General features: G+C 42.8%; 1 protein-coding gene and 1 pseudogene across 4 annotated transcripts; one reads left to right on the plus strand and one right to left on the minus strand.

Moving 5' to 3' along the window:
• Positions 1 to 507: 507 nt before the first annotated feature.
• On the minus strand, positions 508 to 4,488 carry LOC148010312 (uncharacterized). Of its 4 annotated transcripts, none has more exons than XM_087671980.1 (7): positions 4,375 to 4,488; positions 3,435 to 3,718; positions 2,549 to 3,111; positions 2,081 to 2,267; positions 1,855 to 1,919; positions 1,429 to 1,639; positions 508 to 1,285 (listed from the first exon to the last, which is right to left on the minus strand). In XM_087671980.1, the coding sequence occupies exons 2-7, from the start codon at positions 3,558 to 3,560 to the stop codon at positions 974 to 976; spliced, it is 1,464 nt and encodes a 487-aa protein (XP_087528106.1). In that variant the 5' UTR covers positions 3,561 to 3,718; positions 4,375 to 4,488; the 3' UTR covers positions 508 to 973. The 4 variants fall into 4 exon arrangements, with proteins under 4 accessions (XP_087528106.1, XP_087528104.1, XP_087528105.1 ...); XM_087671978.1 differs by lacking the exon at positions 4,375 to 4,488 and adding an exon at positions 4,135 to 4,359; XM_087671979.1 differs by lacking the exon at positions 4,375 to 4,488 and adding an exon at positions 4,212 to 4,352.
• Positions 4,489 to 24,255: 19,767 nt separating this feature from the next.
• On the plus strand, positions 24,256 to 24,378 carry LOC148010313 (5.8S ribosomal RNA; annotated as a pseudogene; the record flags this gene model as incomplete).
• Between the last annotated feature and the right edge of the window lie 1,590 nt (positions 24,379 to 25,968).

Here is a 25,968-nt window from a genome sequence, read left to right on the forward strand (position 1 = left end):
GTATATGTTAGCACATAGGATTAGGTAGCTGATGTTTTCACAAAGTCATTGGGTGCAAAGAAGCTTTGAGGATCTGAGAGTTATAGAGATGTAGTTGAGCTTGAAGGAGACTGTTGAGATGTTGAGCTCAATACGTGCAAGAACCCAAAAAGAGAGATGGAGGCCCAAACATATTCTTGTTGATTTTTCTTCCTTCTTCCTCTCACAATATAATGTACACAAAGTTTAAATAAGATACGACATAAAGGAAAGCTGTTGACTAAGTGAAACAATACATAAATAACTGTACTAATCGATTAACGCTATAACTATGCTAGTTGTAAGTAGATGTAACTAACAAAATATAAGAAGTGATAAGTTAGTGGCCATATGAAGATCATAATGACCACCAATACGCTAAGAGTAGGTATGCAAACCCATCTAACCAAGTAGTCTATCATCAATGGCATTGCTTGGTGGGGTGACTCTCTTCTTGAGCTACTACGTTAAACACACACAAGACATGCAAGAAGAAACTCACCCACATCCGTAGGTTTCATGTCTAAAACATTATTAGGGGGTGTTAGCACACATAGTACAAAATCGGGTGTGTTCTGCCTTCCTCTCGTTCAGGTTCGGGAAGGGGATTACATGATGCTCTTACTTGTTGTTCTTAATTCATCTTGTAAAAGGGGGGGGTTGTACCTAATTATGCAAGTGGGACTTATTAAGTCTTTGAGTTCTAACCACTAGGTTAGGACATCGGCTACATAAGATCTCTGATCGAGGTGTTTACAATATTAGGGTTGATTGCTGGCATTCTATGCTAGAGATTGCCGATTCAGTAGTGATAAGTGACATTTCCTGTTGTAAGTCGGCGGTTCCAGTCACACGGTTATATTGAGGTGACTGAGAACCTTCATGGCTTTTCCTTAACATTCCCTGAGGATTTGTTGCAGCTGACCTGATTGGATTGGATGATTGACACCTCTCACTATTCCTTACTTGTGATATTCATGCGCCTTCGCCATGTTTCCTGTACAAGCTTCTCATCTCTTGGAGGCAGGGAGCATGGAGGCAGATCACCTGGTCCTTTTACCCTTGATGTCTCAAACAGTGCTCTCTCTCTGTCTGGTGCTTGGCACAAGAATGCTTCCGAGCATAACTCAGACATGCTTTCAGTATCGGGTTCGAACCGCAGTAACTTGGCGTACTCACGAAGAGCATGTAGCATGTAGTCATATACATATCTCATGCTCACATCCTTGATAATATATTGGTTGCCAGACCTTCCCATTTGTTCTGCCTGCATATAAATATAGTTAAGAATAGTGAAAGATGAAGAGAGAGGACCTACAAGTGACACCATAGCTGGCACCACACAATCAAAATAAACTAGGGAGATAGTTGCAGGTTATGGATGTCAAATAAGCTACTGGCTAATCTTGCCTGGACTGTATGGTTGTTGCCCCATTCCACAGCAACCTTGATTGAGTTGCAGAGAGTGTCAGGTTTGATAGGCCAAAAATGTTCCATTGGCATAAGCCCTCTCGAGAAAAAATCATAAAACTTTGGATTGACCACAAGAACAGGTGAATCACAAGCCAGAATGTACTTCAAGCTGACAGACCACCCCCAACCTTCAACATATATTTTGTATCTGCCATTATTAGCCAACACCAACCTTAGCACCCTATTCAATAAACAGATTTGCAAATTTCACCACAATTTTTGGATGATCGCTACATGCATCACTGGAAATCAAGCACTACTCCTCAACTGATAGAGTTACTGTTTGCCTTAACAACTTCACAATTAACCTTCATTAAACAGCAGACAGGAACTTGATTCATATTCAGCTATCATGATCTGCACCTATGCTTGCACTGCTGGGCTAGCTTTGAATTCTTGTAGTTAGTCTTTGACTCTGCCCACCAGTCCTGTACACATCACAAAACTTCTATTACCAATATTGCTGTTAAATGCAAGCAATCCTATAATTTGGATCTGACAAGTGACACTCATGGCTTGGAGTAAGATCAAAACAAGATGTTGAAATGCTATCATGAGCAGCAATCTTGTGTTGGTCTGATGGTTTCACCTGATGAATAATTTCAGCTCCATTATGTGCACCATTGCAGCGCTGAAGTCCTTTCCGAAGACTACCCCCAGTGTTGGTGTTTCCTTTCCAGAAAGCAACTGGATGCCTTTTCTCCCAGAGGGTATCCTTCTGTCCTCTCAAAATATCACTAACCTCTTCATCCCAAGTCTTGATATCGATTTCTGGCCTATGAAACAAAGTGATGAAATTCTGAGCTGAATATTGACTTAGTGCAAGAGAAGACCAGCATTCAGTCTAAACACAATTGTAAGTTGGTGAAATTGGGGATTCAGACTGTAAACTTAGTGAAAGCTACATTAAGTATTCTGCAGCCCATGTGCCCCAACAGAGATGCAAGCAATCTAGTGTTCTTTGTAGATATTCAACAGCACCAAAGGTGTGACTGGACTCAAACAGTTTGGACTATGGTAGCTGGAATGAAAGGCAGCTTGGTGATTGCATGCTCACCACCCCCAAAATGACCAGTCTGGAAAAGGGATGTCAAAGTGATTCATGGTGCTGCAGTAGCTGAACATTGGCGGCGGCGATCCTGTGGCATACTTCTGTTTCGACACCACCGGTGTGTCTCCACATCGAAATAGCAATTCCACATCAGGGACAAGCCCTGGGTAATGTTCCAGTAGCTGAAGAATCCCCCACAAGGTGAAGACAGCCCTTGTTTGAAAGCAAGGTTGGTATGGATCAACATACAATCTGTTGTTCTTTATGACCACACGAAAGCTGGCAACATGTTTCCCCTTCTCAAGCATTTCCTTGGATACCCCTGACTTAGCCCATGGTGCCAAATCCTCATGAATGTATCTGAAGTAGAAAGGGCAAACTCCTCCTCCCTCAGCAAGGAGCTGGGAGGGTACCTGCTCTTCCTTGTTTTTGTGAATTGGGCAGCTGGAAAATGGGCATGTGTTTGGAGCCCGATGCACATTTGAGAGTTTTTGCCAGAACTGGGGATTAGGCCATACAGTTCCATTCGTATGATGCAGGCGGCCTTTATACCATACAACGAGATCTGTCTGCATAAAAAACAGAGGTCTAGATTAGCACAAGATGTTTTAGACAAAACTCCCTCAATAATTCTCACATTGTGATAGGACAACGAGATGAGCTTCCCTAGCTAAGTGAGGTTGCGGGCAGGGGGCTGCCAGCCTCAGGCCCCCTGCCCCCAACCGTACCTAGCTAGATATGTGGTACATCCCGAGCAGAAGCTCACGATGTTGAATACTATATTAGGCAAAACAAAGGTCTAGATAAGGAGCTTTCCCATCTGGCAAGCATCAGCACAGCCTGTCAGGAAAAGAATTGAGTTCGCTGCAATCCAGTAGACATTAGCACCCACCTTACGCCAAGTTGCCACAAAGCATGTGGTAATCAGTAAGGCAGCCACAATGCCCCAAAGGGGTCTATCTATTTTGCTGATCAAAGTCCTGGGTGACAGCCGCCCTCCATGGCAAGAGCAAGTCATCTTCAAGGATGGATGATTCAGCACAGGGTCTGTTCAGTGATTACTCCACATACAAGGATAATAATGCCGATGCTGAATGCTAGTACATCAAAAGGAGCTGGAAGAGGATTGTGGGGATGCTTTAATTTGCCGCAGGAGCATGAATTGCTGTCCCATGGCTGCGAGTACCATAACCCTGACATTAGTAGAATTCACAATAATGGCAGGCATTCAAAAAGAGATGCACTGAGAAACCGTTGGGTGAGGACGGCTATAAGGATGCACAGCATATAACAAACATAAACTGATTGTACAAGCTTTCATGTATTGCAAAGAATCCTGTGCGCAAGCTGACTACTCCACAGCTAATTATAATTCATGGCCGATCTCTAATTCAACGTCTTAAACCAGCTGATTGCAATTCATAGACCTCAATTCAAGGTCTCAAAAAGCAAACACAATATCAGTGTATGTATAGCTCAACGAGTTCACCAAAGCAGCCTGGAAAAGTTCAGCGATTAGGCAAAGCAGACAGTTCATGTTTAAAGATTTCAGCTAATGGCTTTCAAAGGTTTAGGGGCGTTCTGTAACTAACCAAGATTGAGTAATCTTTGTATCATCCCCTTAATCATACATGCAGCATACATGCAGAGAGTGCAGAGGTCTATTTACTAATAGCAAGGGCTCTGATCCTCGCTCTCTATCATAGAATTCAGCATCAAACCAACCGGATATGGCGGAAACTCGTCGAGTATTCCAGAGACAAACAGGAAAGAGCTATAAAGTATACACAGAGAGAGAGAGAGAGAGAGAGAGAGAGAGAGAGAGCGCCTACAGGCAATGAGAAAAAGCGTAAAGCACACAATCAACCCTGAAATGGGAATTTTGGGCATAAAGAAGGGGGAATATTAACACAGACACAGAGAGAGAGAGAGAGAGAGCAAGAAAATTCGAGAGATCATATTCTCTCTGCAAATGAGGTAGCCACAAAACAAAATAGATGGCGATTCACTAGAGGTGTTACAAACGGGATGCCTATTCTCTTTTGACCATATTCCCCCTTGGAAAGTCTATAGCTTCCCTCCTCACCTTTTGTTATTACAGAGTCATATACACACTGTTGGACACCATTACCTATAGAATTTCTTTACAATGTTGAGAGAGAAGATTACAAAAGCATGGCTTTTATATAGGTAACCCATCCTAGCACTTAGAGTCGTGTACATAGTGTTGGACACCATTATCTACAGTATTTATTTACAATGTTGAGAAATTATTTGGGATTGGCATGAAGGGCATGTTGAATGAGGTTATCTAGCATACCTTGCCTTGGTTGTTGAAAGAGTTGATTGAACATAGCCTCTCTCTTCTCCATTATGATTCTCCTTTTTTCATGGACGATGAACTTTCTAATTTTCAGATCTTGAATTTCTTCTTCTTCTACCTTTTCCCTTGTCTTGTTCTTTAGAAAATTGGAATGGTTCAACTCTAGATGTTTCCCAATTGATGAAACTTGTAGCAAGAATTCAGTTTTAGTACTATGAAAGGAATCAATATACATTGCTTTATTCTTGCTATTCCATGTCTACGAAAGGTAGATACTCCTCATTGAGTTCTAGATCATTGGGGAGATCCCATAGATCTCTTCAAAAATTACTTTTTTCAAAGTTATTGTGGTTGGATAGTAAGGGGTTATCATAACCTGCCAAAAAAGTGTATTAGCATTGGTTTCATAGCTGAAAGTTGAATGCCTTTGCTTAGATGGGGGCCCCAACACTCTCTTTCTTGAAGTAACATTTGGTTTTGAAATTTAATTCTTAGGGATCCTTGGTCTAGCCAATCTCCTTGAGTGTAGTCCCAAATATCTTCCTAAGATCTATAGCCCTTTTAAAATAGTTTTTAGGCTTTGGAGAATAGTTCTAGGTTTATCACCCATCGGAAGATGCTTAACCAGATGGAGTCTGAAGAGCACCAAGGTAGGGTGAAGTTAGGCACTAGTGAGAGGACTATTCTTTGTTTTAGGGGTAACTAGGCATTCAATATAATTTTCATCAGGTTTGAGCATCCTTTAGCCACAAAATTAGCTTTGCTGAAAGTTAGTATGGATGTTTGTGTCTTTTCCATCTTGGATACTCTTCTATAGGAAAGTTAGAACAACTAATTAGGATAAAAATGGCCCAATGTTCATGTTTGTATTGGAAAGCTCGTACTACCCATTTAGAAGCCATATTTTCTACTAGCTCGATTAAGTTGGGTATGCCTAATCCTCCCTCTTCTTTGCTCAGGGTACAATCCTCCCATGCTACTTTGGGGAGTTTGACAATATCACTATGTCCTAACAAGAGAAAATTCCTAACTATGTAATGAAGGGGAAATAGACATTTAATTTTAGTGAGAGAAGAATATTCTAGCCACACTAGCATAAGATGTAAGAAGATTATTTTTTAAAGCATTCATGCAGTAATACAAATCCTCTTCATCTCCAAACTTCTTGCTCAACATCTATGGCTTCCTCCTCTTTCTCTCTCTTCTTCTTGTGTTTCCCTCTTTATTTCCAATATTTCTCTCTCCTCATCTAGAATTTCTCTTTTACATACTTTCTCTCTCCTCTCTGTCTCCTTCTTTACAAGTGATATCAAAGCTTAGGCTCTTGGTCCATTTAATTTCCTCATTCTCCATATCGATTTTTCCTATTCTACTCCATAAAATCCAAGGTAGTACGTACAAGAGATACATGGCAGGTACTTGCAAGCCATCTACATCAAGTAGAGACTATTTTGGGAGATCAGTTTTTTAAATCCATCCTCAAAGGATTTTCAGCATGATGAGAAGCAAATAGAAGATGGAATGAGGATGTGTTTGAGAACTATTACTCTACTTGAAAAAAAGCATTGTAGTCCTTTGAGAATTCTAGTTTGCTTTCCATTTTGTCCAATATCCATTCCCATCTTTGTTTGAGAGTGACCCCAAACTTCATGGGGATTCCAAGATCCATTCCCATCTTTGTTTAAGAGTGACCCCAAACTCCATGGGGTTTCCAAGAAGTTTGAAAGCTCTCCTCTCCTCAATTAACTTACATCCTGCATCTATGAGCCATTTGGGGGGGGGGGGGGGGGGGGTATCAGTGACTTGATTCTAGTTTTGAGAGGGTTGACTATAGATCTTGATGGAAGGTAGAAGGTCTAGATACAATTCTAAAAGGACCTCATGGAAAAGGGGTTATTATTAATAGCCCCATTTGTCTCATTTGTAAATAGATTTAGAACCATGTCCTTGTTTCCTAGTAAGTTGATGCCTTGTAAACTCCGTGCCTTAATTTCATATTCTATTAGCCATCCCAAGTGTTACCATGTTTCCCGTAGCACAGAGGAGCAGAAAATGGAAAAAAGGAAATAGTAAAAAAGGTGCAGGATAAAAGCATAAAAAGGTGCGTTGGCCGGTAACCAGACCCTGAAAAATTCAAATGTTCGGGCACAACCCTCAGAAAGTCTCAGTGTCGCCCCGAGACAACAAAAGAGTAAAAGGTACACCATTAAACATGGAAGCGCTCCCGAACCCTTGTAAAAGAGCACCGGAACCCTTGTAAAAGGTGCACCATTAAACATGGAAGCGCTCCCGAACCCTTGCAAAAGAGCGCCAGGCTCGCTCCTATGCAAATTGTACGCATTACTTGGGAATATGATAAATTAGAATGGTGGGAAATGGGAAAAAGAGCCTAGGCTACGGCCGGCCATGTAAAAAAGGGAAAAGGGGATGACCGCCCAAAAAGGATTTAGGGCTTTGTATATAAAGTTGAAAAGTGAATGAGAAGCTCATTCTTTTTGGTGTGTGGCAAAAAGAGTCTTCTTCTTCCTCTCTTCTTCTCTCCTTCTTGCTTGTGTGTGCTCTTGAGAGAGGGAGTGTGAGAGTGTGAGGGAGTGAGTGTGTGTGGGAGTGAGGGATCAAGAGGGTAAGTGCGTCGGCTAGGTGAGAGATAGCCATTAGAGCTTGCTTGGAACGCTTGAAACAATAAGGGGTCCGTGGATCTTGGGAGTTGAGCGAAAGCTCCCACATTTTGGTTCCGTTGCCGGGACCAACGGATTCAAGCTTGAGCACTTGCGCGCCTCATATCAAGCATCGAAGTAGGGGATTCATCCCCGAAATGGAGCTTGAGATAGGTAGGAAGTTTGGGTGTTTTTTATCTTCAAAACAAGTAAGTATTTTGGGATATTTTGGTTGTTTGATGATTGGGAAACATGGAGAAATTAGTTTAGTTTTTTGCTTTCGATTTTTGTTGCATTTAGAGTAGGTTAACATTAGGAAATCGCACCTGAGAGGCATAGGTTTGCTGCTGTAAAACAGAGAGAAAATCGGGGAAAACATGTGGAAATTTGAGGAAATGCTCATTTGAATGTGTAGGAATCGCAAGAAGAGTGATCGATAACATTCGGGTAATGTCCAGTAGGGTTATAAGTCCTTGAAGGGCAAGGGAATCCTCATTTGCAACCAGCTGAGAGAGAGAGAGAGAGAGAGAGAGAGAGAGAGAGAGAGAGAGAGAGAGAGAGAGAGCTTGGGCAACCCGTTCGATCGATCAGTGCGAGGAGTGACGTTGCTATCGGCAATCCCCAAGTATATAGATCTCTTCCCCATCACTCCAGCATCATTCCTGTTGAATCTTGTAGCCTATAATAATCAATATCTTAAGATTTTGGATGATTTTATGCTCAAAAGTGCGTTCCGGTCGGCAGAATCGGACACCCGATTCAGTGTCCGATTTTGAGAATCGGACGTTTGGACAACCGTCCGATCGAACCAACCCATTCGATTTTGGGAATCGGACCACTCGGACACTCGGACCAACCCCCGTCCAATTGGGCTCTTAGTCCGATCGTCCGATCAAGGAAATCGGACTCACGAATTAGGACACATCAGCAATCGGACCACACCCTTGGTCCGACTGGACCACTTGTCCGATTTTCAAAAATCGGACACTTGAGCCCGTGCGATTCTAAGAATCGGACGGCTCAAACTCGGACCCACCTGGTTCGATTCCGAGAATCGGACCACTGGTAAATCGGACGTCCGATTCTCAGAATCGGACACACCCTTAGGCAGAAAAGAAAAAGAAAACATCAAAATTTACCCCCACAACCGACTGGAAGCGCAACCCGCTCTAGGACAACATAGCGAACACCTTGTAGGCAGTTCCCAAGGTAGGAGTCACGACCAAGGGATAGGGGGACAGTGCTGGAGCACTCCCCAACGACATGACGCGTTGAGAATGGAAATCCAATCGGAGGACCTGTGATCGACCCCCTAGCGAACAACAAGAAGGAGCGCAGACCCTAGAACTCGCTAGAACGGCGAGGACCTGAGCAACGAAGCTTATCAGACCCGAGACGAGACAAGGGGACGTAAGCATATAGAGATCGATTGCTGCACTCACATTGAATTCTGCACTTGAAGTACATAAGAAAGCCAAAAGCCGAAAGCCTGATTGGGCACAAGTGCACGAGAAGCGACACACGCATCGAGTGACCATAAATTGAGGGTTGTATTCAATAACCAAAGGAACTCACTCAGATAAACCACTCAAGGAACCCACCAATAGGAGAGGACCCAAGAAATAGACAAACCATCAAAGCGCAGAATAGGACCAAGCAAAGAGCGCCAACGATGAGGATCTGTCAAGTCCATTCAACCTGATCGACAGCATAGTGGAGCGAGAGAACTCGACCATGACGGAAGAGAGCTCAGACTATCGGTCTAATGAGGAGCTCGATTTGAACGTATTCCCAGATGCTATTCAGCAGCTGGTGAGCAGTTACGACACGCACTCCCGGTACAAGCACCGTGGTAGGACAACAGACGCAATCATTGTAGATCTAGAGGAGGAGAGAAGGCTAGCCCGCAAGGCATTGCAGGGAATAGCCGAGTATAATAGGGATAAGCAGGCTAGGAGCCAAAGGAAAAGCATGGAGCTGCATGAGGTGCAGCGAGTGCTGAACTTGGCTGGCCGAAACCGAACGGACCATGAGAGAGCACTAGAGGGAGACTTGACATTGAGCGAACTTCTCATGAAGCGGCTGCTCAACAATACAGCAGTAGAGCAGAGTGCCAACGTCGCTGCTCGCAGGATTAGGGGCGAACCAAGGCTCAAAAAACCAGGCCAAAATACCGATTGTTGCCAAGCAACTCGATAAGTACCAACCTCATGACGACCCATACAGCTTTGTTGAGCAGTTTGAGCAAGTCTGCGAAGCCAATGGCCTCAACGACCAAACTCAATGCTCGCAGGAATTCGGGCTTTGCCTAGGCGACAAGGGTAGGACGTGGTATACGAGCCTAGATGCTGCAGAGCGAGCCAACTTCAATGACCTCAAGGATCTCTTCGTTAAGAGATTTGCCGAGCCCGGATACTCCAATAACCTGCTAGTACGCTTGATGAACATCAAGCAGAAAGAGAAGGAGGACATCCACGACTACGTGACCCATGTGAGGAGTCTCTTTAAGAGAATCCCTCTAGGCAAGTGACCGACTGACAGAGTAGTTTTGACTGTATTCATCAGCGGAATCCGAGACGAGGAGTTATATAAGGCTTTGGCAGGCAATTCAAGCTTGCAGCGGGACGCGGTGGCTAGAGTGTTTGAAGAAGCATCAGAGTCGATGATCAACTGAAAGAGCGGAGCTCTAGGAGCTCAAATCTAGAGGAGACCAACTCGTGAAGCTCAGAGAGAACGTCAGCCTCTAGTGAGCGGTCAATCCCATCATCCCAAGATAAGGGGAAGGCCACCGAGACAGACCAGGGCTTGGCTGAGGTCAAAATGGAATTAGCCAAGTTGCAAGACATGTTGAGACGACCAATGCGCCCGCATGTCCAATGCGTGTACTGCAGCAGAAACCACTTGCCGGCTGAGTGTCAAGGCCCTAGGTCAAGACCTTGTGCTAACTGCGGTAGGTTCGGCCATGATGTCGCGCATTGTAGATTACCACGAAGACTTCCATATTCGCAACCCTACGGCCAGCCTTACCTAGCAAAGAGGCCGTAGCCATTCTTCGGAAGGGGAGCCCCATTGGCTCTTCCCACGCCTAATGATATGAAACTAGCCGTCCCTAGAATGGGCATAAACCCTGCATGCATTCCTAGACCGCCTAGTTCTTACGTGACCCACACACCAAGCGACGCTCTAGTCCACTACGTGGAGGAGCCGAATGATGAAGAGACCTACATATACCCTTACGTCTCGCACGACAGCGAGAGCAACGCGGTCCTCATGGATTATCGACTCGTGTCGGTGATGGCGTTAGGACGAGGACAAGGTAGAGGCCTAGGAGGGTAGGCGCAGGAACCAGTTACCTGTTGGACTTGCGGTCACCCTGGCCATGTCTCATCACGCTACCCTGAAAGAGAGCAGCAAAAAAAGACAAGGCCGACCAAAGATGCGCAGAGTGCAAGATCACCCATCTTTTCGTAGATTGCCCAAAGCGAAAGCCATCCTCTAGCTCAGCCAACGTGCCATCTATCCCGTTGGGATTGTTTGGTGTCAAAAACCTTGATGGGGAGGCCACACCTATCCCATTGTGGGTTATGACCCGAGGCCAAACGAAGCAGGCCGGCATCTCTCTGCCAGGACCTAGCAATCTTGACGCAACCTCGATAGGGAAGAAAAGCCGCAGGCGGAAGAAGAAGAGATCGGAAGCTAAAGTCGCACTAAAAACCGAGAGTGCTACGACTCTGTCTGCAGGATAGAAGGTTTCAGATGCAGAGGCAGAGACTTCAGTCCCTAAGACGGCCAAAAAGGGAAGCGCTAAGGTAGGGGAATACCCGCATCTGAAGCGACAATTAGAGGCCATAGAAAAGGTGAAGGAATGGGTGAAGGAGGCTCAAGAGCATCTCAAAGACGCTGAGCCCATCATAGAGGATGAGATCGATGATCTCTCCAGCGTAAGCACGCCAATATCATCGCCTCAACCTAAGTCGGCAGAAGCGATTGCGCCACAAGCAGTGCCGCTAAGACCAAGCCTTGATGTGACAGAGCCGCAGGTCAGTCGTCGCAGCCAGTGGCTCGGACAACCTGGGTTAGGGGACGGACGAGTATCCAACGATCTCCTGACCACGTTGGTGACTACCCCTGTAACACTTAGCCTGGGAGATCTACTTAAGCAGCATCCTACCCTATGGCAAGACCTTAAGCAGTGGGTCGAAGGGTCACAAGAGCAGGTCACGGCAGGCCCTCAAGACCATGATGTAGAAACGCAATTACCGAGTTTGACACTACACTCCGTGCCTAAATCCTTGCACCTCAATGCCTTTTGGAAAGGCTCTGAGATGCACGCGATCTTACCGGTCCTAGCCCTAGGTGACACAACAAGGAAGGGAATCATAGACACGGGAGCTGGGGTTAGTGTGCTTAGCCACGCAGTGCTCTAGACTTGGGGAAACCCACCTATCGAAACTGCTAGGTTTAATGTCACGTTAGCAAATGGTATGAGAATGAAGCCATTCGAGGTACTTAAGAATTGGCCAGTGAGGATCGTAGGTGTCCAGTTCTCTGTTGACTTTATAGTCATGAAGGGAGTAGATTACGATATCCTATTAGGCCGACCCTGGATGAGCAATGCTAGAGTCATCAAAGATTGGGGTAATGGCTTGATCTTCCTTGGCAATAGAACAGATGCCGTGAGAATAGAGATGGACACTTGGAAGACCTCACCAGTCGACCTAGACGCCATCTCTGCTATGCTCAAGGGGAACACTCAGGTCAAGCAGCCCTATGGGCCCTTGACCAAGTATATCCCATGCTGGTCCTTCCACTTGAGTATGAGCAAGCCATCAAAACGATCGGCAAGTCTAACGAAGCACTCTCTGCACCTGTCTGCATGATGGCAGGAAGCCTCCGGGGAAATCCTAAGCCTGTCACCTTCCACGTACCATCTAACAAAAGGGAACTCCAGGGGATACTGGAATACCTGACAAACTAGCTAGCTGGCAATCCAGCTGCACATTTCAAACCACTCCAGGATCTCTTAGAGGAGTCCAAGTGGCAATGGACCATAGTGCACGATTTAAACCTGATGTATAACTGGGCCCTAGTCCCTGACCAACGGCACGAGATATACCAGACCCTAGGAGACGACGAGTAGTCGGACAACAAAGATTCTAGCGACGAATACAAAGACTGCCAATCCTTCAGTGATGAGAGCGAGGGTGATGTAGATACCATAGAATACGACACTAAAGGACGAGAAATTGAGCAGATACGGGCAGACGCCAAGCCACAGAAAAGGCAGACCCTTAGAGTAGAGCGAGGAGTCATGCGCATGGAATTTCTGTCACTCTTCAACATTGAAGACGTGGCCATCGAAGAGCCAGCAGTGCACCAGATCATAGACCAGTGCCATCTGTAGAAATAACTAGACGCAGTGGGCCAGAGGGTGGACTACACCCAGTGCGCCGACTTTTTGCGCACCTTTAACAGAAACAGAGGCACCATCACGGTGCGCGAGAATGAAGCCACTCGGCAAGTACAGATCGAGCTGACCTCGGAGTTGGTGGAAAGGGCACTAGGGCTGCTAAATAAGGTGGAAAGAAAGCCGAAGAGGGATGTCTACGCCATGTTGGAAATGGACAAGGTGAAGGTCCATACCAACGATGGGATTAGCTTGGCAGACATCCCAAACCCAGACATCCAGTTGCAAGCAAAAATGGTGTATGCTTTGTTCTCAAGCCAGAGGTACAACAGCATAATGAGCCGGATCAACGTGCCTCTGCTCTTGACAGCATTGCGGCACAATCACTGGACGAGGTAAACCTGAATGGGTTTGTGAGAAGAACCATAGAGGCTTCGGCTAAGGCCCTAGCAATAGGAGGAAGAGCCGCTAGAGGAGAATCCCCATCGTCCTGATCAACATGCAAGGCATCATCCTCCAAAGCCTCAACCATAGGGTTTGGAGGTGTCCTTATTGCCATAATCCAAGAAGCACTAGGGCAAGGATGGGAAGAAGAAGATAAGAAGGGAGACAAAGAAGGAAGTGGTGAGTCGCCGTCACAATCCCCACCTCACATAGAAGAGCAGCGTAGGTCTTCAGATGAAACGGAGATTGACGAAGACGAAGAGGGGGAGTTCCAGGGCAGGCCACAGAGGCACGTAGAACAAAGAACAAAAGCCCTGCATGGGAAGAGGGAAGAGGAGCGCAAGAAAAAAGAAAAGGAAGATCTGGAGAGGGCTCGAAGGGAGTCACTCAGGGATGAGGAGGAGAGAAAAAAGAAGGCCGAAGAGGAGTTGAAAAGGAAGGAAGAGGAAGAAATAGTGCTGGCCATTCGTCGCTCCATTGAGGAGCAGCACAAAAGAGACGAGGAAGGCGCAAAGAGCCCACACCGAACAGAAGCACCTGGTTCCAGTACCAGTGTGCCAGAAATCACACCCCCGCCCCCAGCAGAAGGAAAAGGCAAAGAACCAATGACGCCAACTTCCCCCCTCTTCGTACCTTCCACGCTAGCCACTCTCATCATGAGAACGCCCATTGCCACCGCCACCCAAGGCTCCACTCCAAAAGTCGATGAGAGCAACATGGTCACTTGGCTACAATTCTTGGTGGAAAGGGAGTTGGCAAGAGAAGTGGGCGTGGCAACCCCAGCGTCAAGAGTGAAAAGGGCAGCTGCGGCTGATCTGGAGCCAAGGCCAGAGCTAAAAAGGTAGAAAACAGAAGCCGTTGTGACCACCGCCACCATGTCCCATCCCCCACCTCCAGCAGGCCAATATGATGAATACGTTAAGGAGCTGCTCTCGCAGCTAGAAAAGGCCAAGGAAGAAAAGAGAACAGCCATGGAGGAGCTGGCAACAGAACAAGAATCACGAGCCGCTCTCCAGCTGGAGAAAACAAAGCAGACAACAGAATACCAAAGGGATATTGTTGTGCTAAAGGAAGAAAACAGCAATAAGGATACAGAAGAGTCAAAAGATCTGAAGGAACATGACGCTGCTTGGGAAGGAAGAAGCAAAATCTTGATGGATCGCCTCAACGGAGAGAGGGAGACCAATGCTCACTTGCGGCGCAAGAATGACCAGCTCTCTACAGTCAACCTGGAAGCACAAAACCAGCTTGAGAAGATCAGACAGGAGGCTCCAGAGCTGGATCAGCTAAGAGGAGAGCAGGTGCAAAGGATGCAGGTGAAGCTGGACCAGCTCAATGCACAGATCGCCAATGAACACTAGGAGCAGTCCCGCCTACACCGCGAGCTCGATGACAAGTAACAACAACTCATGGCTATGACCCTCCATCAGGGGGAGAGCCTGGAAGATATGGAAAAGAGAGCGAAAGAATGGGCTGACCACAACGAGAGGAGAATACGGGACCTGGCACGCCGACTGGCTAAAGCAGAAGGAGATAGAGTGTTGGCTAAGAATCAGGTAGAGGCGGCCCAGCTCTCCACGATAGCCTAGCAGCACACCTTCCTCAACACGCTGCCCCACTCCACCAAATCGAAAGAAAACGAAGCCAATGATCAGATGCAGAAGAAGCTAGCCATTGCACGCAGAGCCCTAACAGCAGGCTTGCATGTACCACTGCAGCTAGGAGGCCCGCCGCAGAGCCTGGAGGAGCAAAGAAGATATCTTGCATAGGTAGGCCTGACGGTGCAGGAAATCGATGAACTCGGCTTCACAGAGGCGAAGGTGCAAGAAGATGTGCAAGTAGAAGGGGGTGAACCAGAGTTTGATCTGGGACCTCAGGAGGAGGATTACGTCCCACCACCCCCTCCTCCACAACAAGATGAAGTGCAACTCCCTGACACATCTGCTGAGAGGAAAGTAGCCCTGGCTAAGTGCCAGAGAGAAATGGTAGAGAAGGCAAGGAAAAAGCTAAACGTTAGACCTGTTCCAAGACAACCTGCCCCTCTCCCACCGTGCCTCGAGAATCCCCCCGCTGAATTCCATGCAGAGTTGATTATCTAGGAATAGCAGGAATGTGCCCACGATCCCTTCAACTTGAGCTTTGAGCTTCCCGCTACACTAAACAGAGTAATGCCCATTAAACTTGTCAATGACGTAATCGCTATCGGAGCAAGGCTCAAGGACAAGTGGCTAGAGGAGCGAGAGGCCAACCCAACTGCTTGGGGAGCCAAGGACCGCAAATTTTGGGAGGATAAAGTCCTCCAGGTGCCTAGATCGGTGGAAGGCTATAATTGCCAACCCACCTGGAGAAGACACATTTTTTATGTCAACCTTGACGCTTGGATGGCTTTTTGCAACACCCTCCCTTCTGAGAGGAACGACCCCATTTTCATGCCGTATCCTCGAAGGGTAGGAGTGGATTTTAATCCGTCCATCTATGGCAGGTTTGACTTCCCCATCATCTATAACGCCAATAGTACCTCCTATAAGGATGCCCTTGTATTTACCCTCCCTGATTTGTACAGTTCTATAGATAGATTCCTTAGCAAGTTCACCTTCTGCCCTGACCCCGCCTTCATAACAACTTGTAATTACCTCAAACTAATTAGGGTCCTAGTCCACCAAGAGCCTGTCCCTCAAGAATGCCACCTCCCACCCCTTTTCTTCGACCCCAACGCCATAGACAGCAGCACCATGACTCGTCTCATGATGCGCTTTACTCTTTTGCCATCCTTCTGTGTTGCACTGCTTGAGGATATGAGCAATAGCAAATTCACACAGTGCAACCACCCCTTCCTTTCCACCACCACTCTCAAAACCCACCTCAATCTCAAGGGCTACTTGCTGAGTCGTAGATTCCTTAACAAGACCCCTCGCCCTCCACAATCCCCTACCCGCCATTCGGATGACAAGGATTAAAGTCCTGTCATTCCCTTGTATCACATGTATCTATGTATAAGCCTCTTTTATTTCAAAAAAAAAGAAAGAGAGAGACCTTCGCAAGATCCGCGTGCAAATCTCCTTCGCCTCGTCGTGCACCACAGGCACTGCACCTAGGGTTCTCCCTAGCCCCTCCCCCACTTTACGCTTAGGGCACATCAAGGGCAGGACTTTCAGACCTGTCACCCTAAGACTTGCACTGCACCTCCAATGACACACGAATTGGGTCCTCAAGTGTGGACATTACCAAGGGCTTGCCCAAGGTTAGACCCATCTCCCAGTTCCACTTCCACGGGCACCACGCACTACACAGAGAGGCAGACACACCCCTTAGGGAGTGCACAACTTTTCTTGCAGGTTATGTTCAAGTTTCAACAACTAGCTACTCAGCTGAAGCAGATCACCCATGGCATCCTTCAATGACCAAAATATGTTCCATATGCCGGACATGACACCATTGCTGCTATTTTAGGAGCTTTTCTACATTGGAAGTGGACGGACCAACGTGCTTCCTACCGCCAACCATCTGCCTACTGATGGCTACCATGATTGAACCAAATCAAGATAGATCTGCCATTGGCATAGATCTTGGAACCTCATCTTCCAAAGATGCATGCCCAACGCCTCAAGATCTACGGATCGCTTATTGATTCCACAAGCCTGAAGAATTTCCAGGCAAGGTTCAAGATCTTCAACGCAGTACTAACGACCTTCAACTCAAAGACAAAGATCTTCAAATCAAAGACACAGATTTTCAATACAAGACAAACCATATCTTTGTCCAGACAGAGTTCGAGGGGGCTTCTCCAGGATAAATCCCTCCAATACCATCCTCCTAAGGGATTGCTTATTGCTTCAAGCATTTCTGATGCTCAAGGGACGGCCGGCTACATGATTTCCACCAGCCAACTGGAACCCCAATCAACCGTCGCAAAATGGACGCCACAACTGTGTGAGAGAGGCCGAGCATCTTCATGAAGCCTAAAGCACGCCGGAATCTCTCCTGGTCATCGTCATTAAACTCCATCACCTCTCATTCACCAACCACCTTGGAAACAGTGTCATCCACCTACCAGTTCTGCCTAGCAGCAGACCTAACTAGCCACTACTCCCCACCGCAGTGCCATGGGACTGGCACTTGGCTAGGAGGGGGGTAATGTTACTGTGTTTCCCACAACATAGAGGAGCGGAAAATGGAAAAAAGAAAATAGCAACAAAGGCGTAGGATAAAAGTAGAAAAAGGCGCCTTGGCCGGTAACCAGACCCTGAAAAATTCAAACGTTTGGGCATGACCCCCAGAAAGCCTCAGTGTCGCCCCGAGACAACAAAAGAGTAAAAGGTGCACCATTAAACATGGAAGCGCTCCCGAACCCTTGTAAAAGAGCGCTAGGCTCGCTCCTATGCAAAGTGTATGCATTAGTTGGGAAAAAGATAAATTAGAATGGTGGGAAATGGGAAAAAGGGCCTAGGCTACGGCCGGCCATGTAAAAAAGGGAAAAGGGGATGACCGCCCAAAAAGGATTTAGGGCTTTGTATATAAAGTTGAAAAGTGAATGAGAAGCTCATTCTTTTTGGTGTGTGGCAAAAAGAGTCTTCTTCTTCCTCTCTTCTTCTCTCCTTCTTGCTTGTGTGTGATCTTGAGAGAGGGAGTGTGAGAGTGTGAGGGAGTGAGTGTGTGTGGGAGTGAGGGATCAAGAGGGTGAAGCTCTTCACCATCTCCTCTTCTCTTCTTCTCTTCTCTTCTCTTCTCTTCTCTTCTCTAGCACGCGCGGCTATGGAGGATGGAGCTTGGAGATGGAGGAGGCTTGAGGATGCTTGAGCTAGCATCAAGAATCGTGGAGCTACCGGAGTGCAAGAGAGAGGAGGGTACTCGATCAAGCATCAAGGTAAGCTCACTACACTCATAGGATCGACAGTGCATCGGCTAGGTGAGAGATAGCCATTAGAGCTAGCTTGGAACGCTTGAAACAATAAGCGGTCCGTGGGTCTTGGTGGTTGAGCGAAAGCTCCCACACCAAGGCATCCACAAAAATGGTCAAAAGGAGGGGGGCTAGTGGGCAAGCTTGCCTTATAGATCTATAGAGAGGGAATGATGTAGAAAGTTCTCCATTTACAACAACTTTAGTATTGGCATTTCCAAATAAGATGCTCACAAACTTGATAAATGTATTACCCACCCCATATCCTCTAGAGATTGAAGAATAAAGCACCACTCTAGTTTATCATATGCTTTATTAAATTCTATTTTGAAGAAGAGAAAGTTTTGGTATTTTTTCTGGGAAAATTCAAACCGCTCCCATAGACTGATTATGTCGTCCAAAATTGGCTTACCTTTAATAAAGCCCTTTTGTTTCTTACTTAGCTATCCATCTAGATGGGGACTGAGCTTTCTGGCTAGAGTCTTGGCATATATTTTGTATGTAGAGGATAGATAGGTTATGGGTCTCCAATTGGAGAGGTAATTCTTTTCATCCCTCTTATGTATCACTTTGATTCCTTATAGATATCAATAGGTAAAGCTTCACACTTAATTGATTCTTTCCATACTAGAAGCAGGGGTTGGATGAGAACTTCCTTGAAGACCTTATAAAAATCATTGTGGAGGCCATCTAAGCCTAGGATTTTCCCATTGGCTAGAGACTTTATTGTATCCTCTAGTTCTATTTCTAAAAACTCAATACCTAGTATTTGGGACTAGAGGACAATTTTAGGTCTAACCTTAGTCCCGTTGGCTCTAGGAAGCATGACTTCTAGGGGTTATCTTTCGAGGGTGGAGAAGATTTCTTGGAAGAATAGTTTGGCAGTTTCTAGATTTTCTTCATTGTAGGAGGCTAATATTCCATCTTTCTTGCTCAACATTAGCACTATTTCCTTGTATTTTTCTTCTTGATTGAGTTGATCTTCTCTACAATAGGCATGTTTATCTTCCTTGCCCACCATGTTTTATAATACAATTTTATGTTCTTAACGTCTTCTTATTGTAGCCTCCTTAGGCTCTGTTTAGTAAGTAGTAGTTCTTCTTTCCAGTTTGACCTACTTGCATTGATTGCTTCTTCTAGCTCAATCATCCTAGTGTGCTTTTGTAGTCTACCTATGTCCTCTACCATATTGAATGCTCCTACTAGAATGATTGGGAATTGGATCTGCATCAGAGAGTTCCATATGTTTGTTCTTTCATGGGATGAATAAGAGGTATATAAAGAGATTACTACAAATTTCATGTCCCTTAAGATGGCCTGCAACCCATCTATTTTCGTAGTGGGTAATAAACTTAACCATGATACCTTTTAACTTGTTGTTTACTCCAGCAACTGAACCGCCACTTTTATTCATGTGGTTGGTAGCAACCCAATCATAGTTCTAATGTATTAGGTTAAGATTATTTAGTAGATCCTGTCCTCTAGTTTTGACTTCCTGTATATAGATCAAATGTGGCTTGGCTTGGTGATCTTTGAGCCAATTCTTGAGGATTCTTGCCCTTTTAGGGTCTAGTAGCCCCTTGCAATTATAGGATAAAAAATTAAGATAACTGATGATTGTAATTATTTTTTCTTTTTGCCTTTTCGAGCTCCTTTCCTTTGGAGAAAGGATTGGTATCGCTATCTCCAACCTTGGAATATCTTCTCTTAGAAGCTTTGTTTAGATCTTTTTTTTTTTCACTCGAATTGATGGAGATTTCAGGATCTCAAAATTGATTTGTACCCTTCTCATCTTTATCCACATCTTTTGTTGCAACATCCTCACATTTGTTGTCCAAATTTAGATTAGGGTTTTCTCTTTTTCAGTACTTTCAACTACAATTTCTTCGGTGTTAGATATTAACTCATCTCCTCCTTGATTTTTAGCCCCCTCATTAGGCCTTGGGATTGTGGATTCATCAAGGACTTCTTGAAGAAGGCATGAGTATCTATTATGATTTGTTTTCTTTTTAGTGTTATTTGGGGATGCAACATTTTTTTACTTTTTTCCTTTTTCTATTAACTTGTTGAAAGCCATCTTTTGTACATTTCTTTTCTTCCTTAATATTCTCTACAGCCTCTTTTGGCTTTAACTCTAGACAATCCCTTACTAAGTGTCCTACCTTCATGCATTTGAAGCATGCATTAGGTAGATTTGTATATGTTAGGGGCTATTTGGTGATCAGATTTTCCTCAGAATTAGATATGAGTAGAAAATTAGGAAGCTTGTTACCTAGATTTGTCTCTATTAGCACTTGGGGAAACCATTGAGGATTAATCATGTTGATTGATCTTTGCCCCAACATTTTCCCCAATGGATTTGTTAGAGTTTTGACAAAATGATACATAGTTATTATAAAGTAGAGTTTTACCATAATAATAAGAAGTAATATCTATTATAATATTTTATAGATTACATTTTACTATAAATTGATTTGTGAAATATTGTAATGTCTACATTAAGTCTAGTATAATGAAGATATTAACATTATATTGAAAAATCCTAAATCCTAATATTAAAGCTCATTATTAAGTTGATAGAATAAAAATTATAACATAATAGATAAATTATGATATTTTATAAAAAATTATTTATTAAAATAATTTAATAATCATAATAATCAAATAATTTTAATATTATAATAAATTAATATCAATATTAAAGGTAATTATATAATATTTTAATTATTTAAATAATAGTATCAAATTTAAACACATTTTCTAATTTAAATTTTATTAATATTAAAACTAAACACATGCTAATTATAAGATGGTTTAATATTAGTGTTAAACATTTAAAGAATGAAACAATAATATCTAAAAATATTTAAATATTGAAGCAACATTATTAAATGTCAAGAAGAGGAAGAGAGATGAATGCATAAGAGAGAAAAAGAGTGGCGAGGAGAGAGAAATACTAGAAAGACATGAGAGAGGTGAGAGGAGCCATGAAAGCTGAGAGAAAAAGGTGAGATGAAGAGACTATAATCTTGTATTCATTAATGGTTAAAAATTACAAGTCTCAACACCTTATATAAATATGCTAGTGTGATATGGTGTTATGTAATCAAACATACTAAAAATAATATCTCTTCCCAATTTATTACATTCCATCCATGCCCTGAGGTTTTTGCCCACAAATTTTTTTTGAAAAGTTATTACAATGGTTGAGAATATAGACATAACAGAGTACTACTCTATTTTATAGCCATACAAATAATAGGAGAGATGAAGAGACTATAATCTTGTATTCATTAATGGTTAAAAATTACAAGTCTCAACACCTTATATAAATATCCTAGTGTGATATGGTGTTATGTAATCAAACACACAAAAAATAATATCTCTTCCCAATTTATTACATTCCATCCATGCCCTGAGGTTTTTGCCCACAATTTTTTTTTTTGAAAAGTTATTACAATGGTTGAGAATATAGACATAACACAGTACTACTCTATTTTACAGCCATACAAATAATAGGAAATGGATGAGAAAAATAAAGTCTTTGACTGAGATAAAGACATAATAGAAGTTTTTGAAATGTACAATGTCGAATATCCTTAAGAAAGAGTCTGACGCATTCAATCTTCATGAAAGGAGCCTTATAATTTGTAGAGAGCTTGTTGTAATAATCGACCTTGTTGTTGGACAAAAGCTACCATAACTCCTCAAAGAGAAGTGGGGCATGGCACACATCAATACGAAGCTCTTAAAGATTACTTTTGTGCTATATAAGTATCACTTCATTGAAAGTAGGATAGAATAAAATTTGTTCTAAAATAGACTATTGTCTAGGTGTTGTAATATGGCCCAACTAGAACTATAATTTACCCACTAAAGCATCTCAAAGTTAAGGAAACTCATCCAATATAGATTTAGTTCTCCAAGAATCTTCTTCAAGTGGTAATCCTCTCCAAGTAATCAAGTACTCAGTGATGGACATAGAGTGAAGCTTTTTCTCACCCTGTCTTATGATCTCCCTAGGGATATACTGTATGAGACCTTCTTCATCAATGGGAGTAGCTCTTCCATTATATCAACCTAGGTGTCATAGAATAGTTTGAGTTAGATAACATGAAATACATTGTGAATCTTAGTAGAAAAGGGTAGTTTCACTCTGTATGCCGAGTCCCCTATGTGCTGTAGAATCCTATATGGCTCATAAAACTTGTGAGCAAGCCTATTGCTAGAGCCATCTTTCAAAGTGGAGTAGTGAGACTTGGGCACTTTTACCAAAACTAACTCTCCTTTCTAGAACTTTATAGGACACTTTTTCTCATTAGTATACATCTTCATTTGCTTTTGAGCTTTTCTAAGATTCACTTTACGCTATTGAAGAAGGGTTTGCATCCTCTCTAACTCCTTTTTCCCATGAGGGTTAATCTTCTCATTGAAAAGAAGTGTGGGAAGGGGCACTTTAAAGCCATACAAGGCTTCAAAGGGAGAAAATCTAATATTGGGATGGGTAGGATTATTATAAGCAAACTCAACCAAGTGTAATTGGGAGTCACATGTATATTGCACATCATGATAGAAATGTCTAAGGTAGAGCCTCTAGCCACTTGTTGACCTTTTGTGTTTGCCCATGAGGTTATGGATGATAGGTTGTCGAGGGAGCCAACTTAGTACCCATGGAGCTAAATACAGCATGCCAAAAGTTATTCATGAACTCAGAGTCCTTGTCATGCATAATCACCTACAACAATCCATGTAACTTAAAGATGTGCTAGAGGAACTAACTAGCCACCTGCGATGTAGTAAAGTGCACCTTCACAGGAACAAAATAGGTTGTCTTAGTGAGTTTATCTACCACCACATAGATATTATTCATCCCTTTTTAGTCATAGGCAATCCAATAATAAAATCCATGGTTATGTTCATCTATTTTTCTTCAAGAATGGACAATGGTTGTAACAAACCGCTTGGCATATGAGTGTTGTCCTTATTCTGTTGGTATAGAATGCACTTCATGACATAATCTTTTACATCCTTCCACAATCCCTTCTAGTAAAAACTCTTAGAGATCTTATCATAAGTCTTGAATACACCTAAGTGTGTAGCTATGGATAAATAATGCATCTCTTCTATATTTTTTAGATTGAATTGAGAAGAAGAGAAAATGACAATACTACCATTAAACCAAACGAGGCCATTCTTAAGTTAAAAACATGAGTTTTCCTCTGTTAATCCTTATTGTAATCTCTAAGATGTATGGATAAGCTCTTCATCCAAAAAGTAAGCTTCTTGTAGCTTTTCAACCTAATCAATACGAAGCTCAGTCATGACTAGAAATTTACATGCTCACATCCTAGAAAGAAAATCAACCACTATGCTATCCTTGCCCTATGTACAAGTGATATCAAAACCATGATTTTGTAGTATAGCCACCCACCTATGCTACTTAAGAGTGAGATTTGATTGAGTAAGAAAGTACTTAATTACCTTGTGATTGCTCTTGACGTTGAACCAACTACCATACAAGTAATGATGCCACTTCTTGATTACATGGAGTATAGCCAACATATCTTACTTATACATATTCATAGCCATCTCTTTATTCATGAGCTTATGACTCTCAAAAGTAATGACACCACGCTTCTATATAACAATATAATCACTATACCTCTACTACTAGCATTACACTATATACTAAACTCCTTATAGAAGTTTGGGTATACTAAAAATATGAGCATAAGTGAGGATCTCCTTTAATTGGTTGAAGCTTTGATCTACAAAGGCATCCTAAAAGAAAGCTTCCTTCTTTAACTTATCAATAAAAAAAGTTGCTATTGTCATATAATGCTTTATGAATCTATGGTAGAATGATGATAGACCAAGAAACCCTCTAAAAAAAGTAGTCATTAGGGAAGTTTTGATGTCCCAAAAATGCCTTTTAGGATATAGAGAGAAATTACTCTAGACCAATAGGAGTAAAGCCTCCCTAACAGAGCACAATGAAATGCGATATACGTAGTGTGAATTGCAGAATTTCGTGAATCATCGAGTCTTTGAACACAACTTGCACCCGCGGCTCCGCGGCTCGTCCAAGGGCATGCTTACTTGAGCATCCCTAACTCTCCCACGCCCTCTCCCCTTCTTCGGGGGAGGGTGGAATTGGTCGTCTGCACTCCGACGTTTCTCTCTCTTGGAGCGCGAGGGTGGAACTGGTCATCTCCCCTCTCCTCTTCTTCAGGGGAGGGTGGAATTGGTCGTCTGCACTCCGACATTCCTCTCTCTTGGAGCGCAAGGGATGCCACGGTTGGCTGAAATGTACCGGCAGCACCGTGCGATGATGTTGCTCTGCAAGGGTGGTTCGTCTCCTCGTTAAGGTGGCGACTATTTTTGGGTGCCTCTTCCAGGGTGCATATATATATATATATACATATATATATGTATATATATATATATATATATATGTATATATATATATATATATATACTATATATATATATATACATATATATATATATATACATATATATATATATATATACATATATATATATATATATACATATATATATATATATATATATATATATATATATATATATATATGCACACACACACACACACACACACACACACACATTTATATATCTCTCTCTCAACCATGGATGGAGAAATTTGATGTTCAACAAGGCGCCCAAGCTCTTAGACTACATTTGTACTAGTGTTTAATTAATTTCAAAATCATGAAAAGTGGATTCATATTTGATTCCACACACACACACATATCTCAACCATGGATGGAGAAATTTGATGTTCAACAAGGTGCCCAAGCTCTTAGACTACATTCGTACTAGTGTTTAATTAATTTCAAAATCATGAAAAGTGGATTCATATTTGATTCAACTTCTTTATTAACAAGCATTTGTGTTAAAAAGTTTTGTAGAAGAAAGATATCACCTTTTATGGGGACTTTTTCTAGAAGACACATCCTTTTTAGGAGTCCTTGAAGCTCCATGACCTCCTTGTCTCTTTGGTCAACATTCTCTTATATCTTTTTAAACCTCATTCTTGCCTTGATAATTGATAACCAAAAAAGTAAAAACAAAAAAAATTAAATTATTTTATAAGTAGTGAAAGTTCAAACGATGTGAGAATCCTTGAACCATTGCACTTACACCTTGATATTTACATGGGATTTTTTCAAAGAATTAAAGAAATAACATTACTTGGCCTTGAAAGTTTGGTTAGCTTTAAGGCCCAGTGAATCTTCTAAGATAGTTGTTTAGGATTATGATTTATCTTCTAGTAGTTGATTTTGTCCTTACCATGCTAATAATTATTTATAAAACAATTAAAAGAAGTTGGAAGGCCTTACTAGATCCATTTTCATTGGTTGCTTTGTAAAAAAATCCAATGCTAATGATGACAAAAATAATTAGGATATATAGTATCCCATTACTGGTTTATAAATTTGGATCCATATAGAAAATACTTAACAGACAAATTTTGGTGATTTTGATCTTAAATTTGAGCTTTGAAGGTCTAAAACCTTAAAAATGACTATTAGCATGACCTATTTGAGCCATGGGTAAAGTTTCAAGGCTATAGTCCTACATTGTGTCTTATGAAAAAATGCTAAAGAAGGAAAAGTGGTACAAGCTATCATAATCACTTTTCATTAGACACTATGGCGAAGAAGGACAATG

Source organism: Lygodium microphyllum, chromosome 29 (assembly GCF_053477565.2).
Source record: "Lygodium microphyllum isolate KBCC chromosome 29, Lygodium_microphyllum_v1.1.10, whole genome shotgun sequence".
Lineage (NCBI taxonomy): Eukaryota > Viridiplantae > Streptophyta > Polypodiopsida > Schizaeales > Lygodiaceae > Lygodium > Lygodium microphyllum.

Excerpts from the sequence above, each read along its gene's own strand:
- LOC148010312 (XM_087671980.1), bottom strand. The coding sequence starts at position 3,560 with ATGACTTGCTCTTGCCATGGAGGGCGGCTGTCACCCAGGACTTTGATC. Across the intron at positions 2,268-2,548 it reads GACTGGTCATTTTGGGGGTG|GCCAGAAATCGATATCAAGA; the intron begins GTGAGCATGCAA and ends TTTGTTTCATAG. Across the intron at positions 1,286-1,428 it reads GCAACAACCATACAGTCCAG|GCAGAACAAATGGGAAGGTC; the intron begins GCAAGATTAGCC and ends ATTTATATGCAG.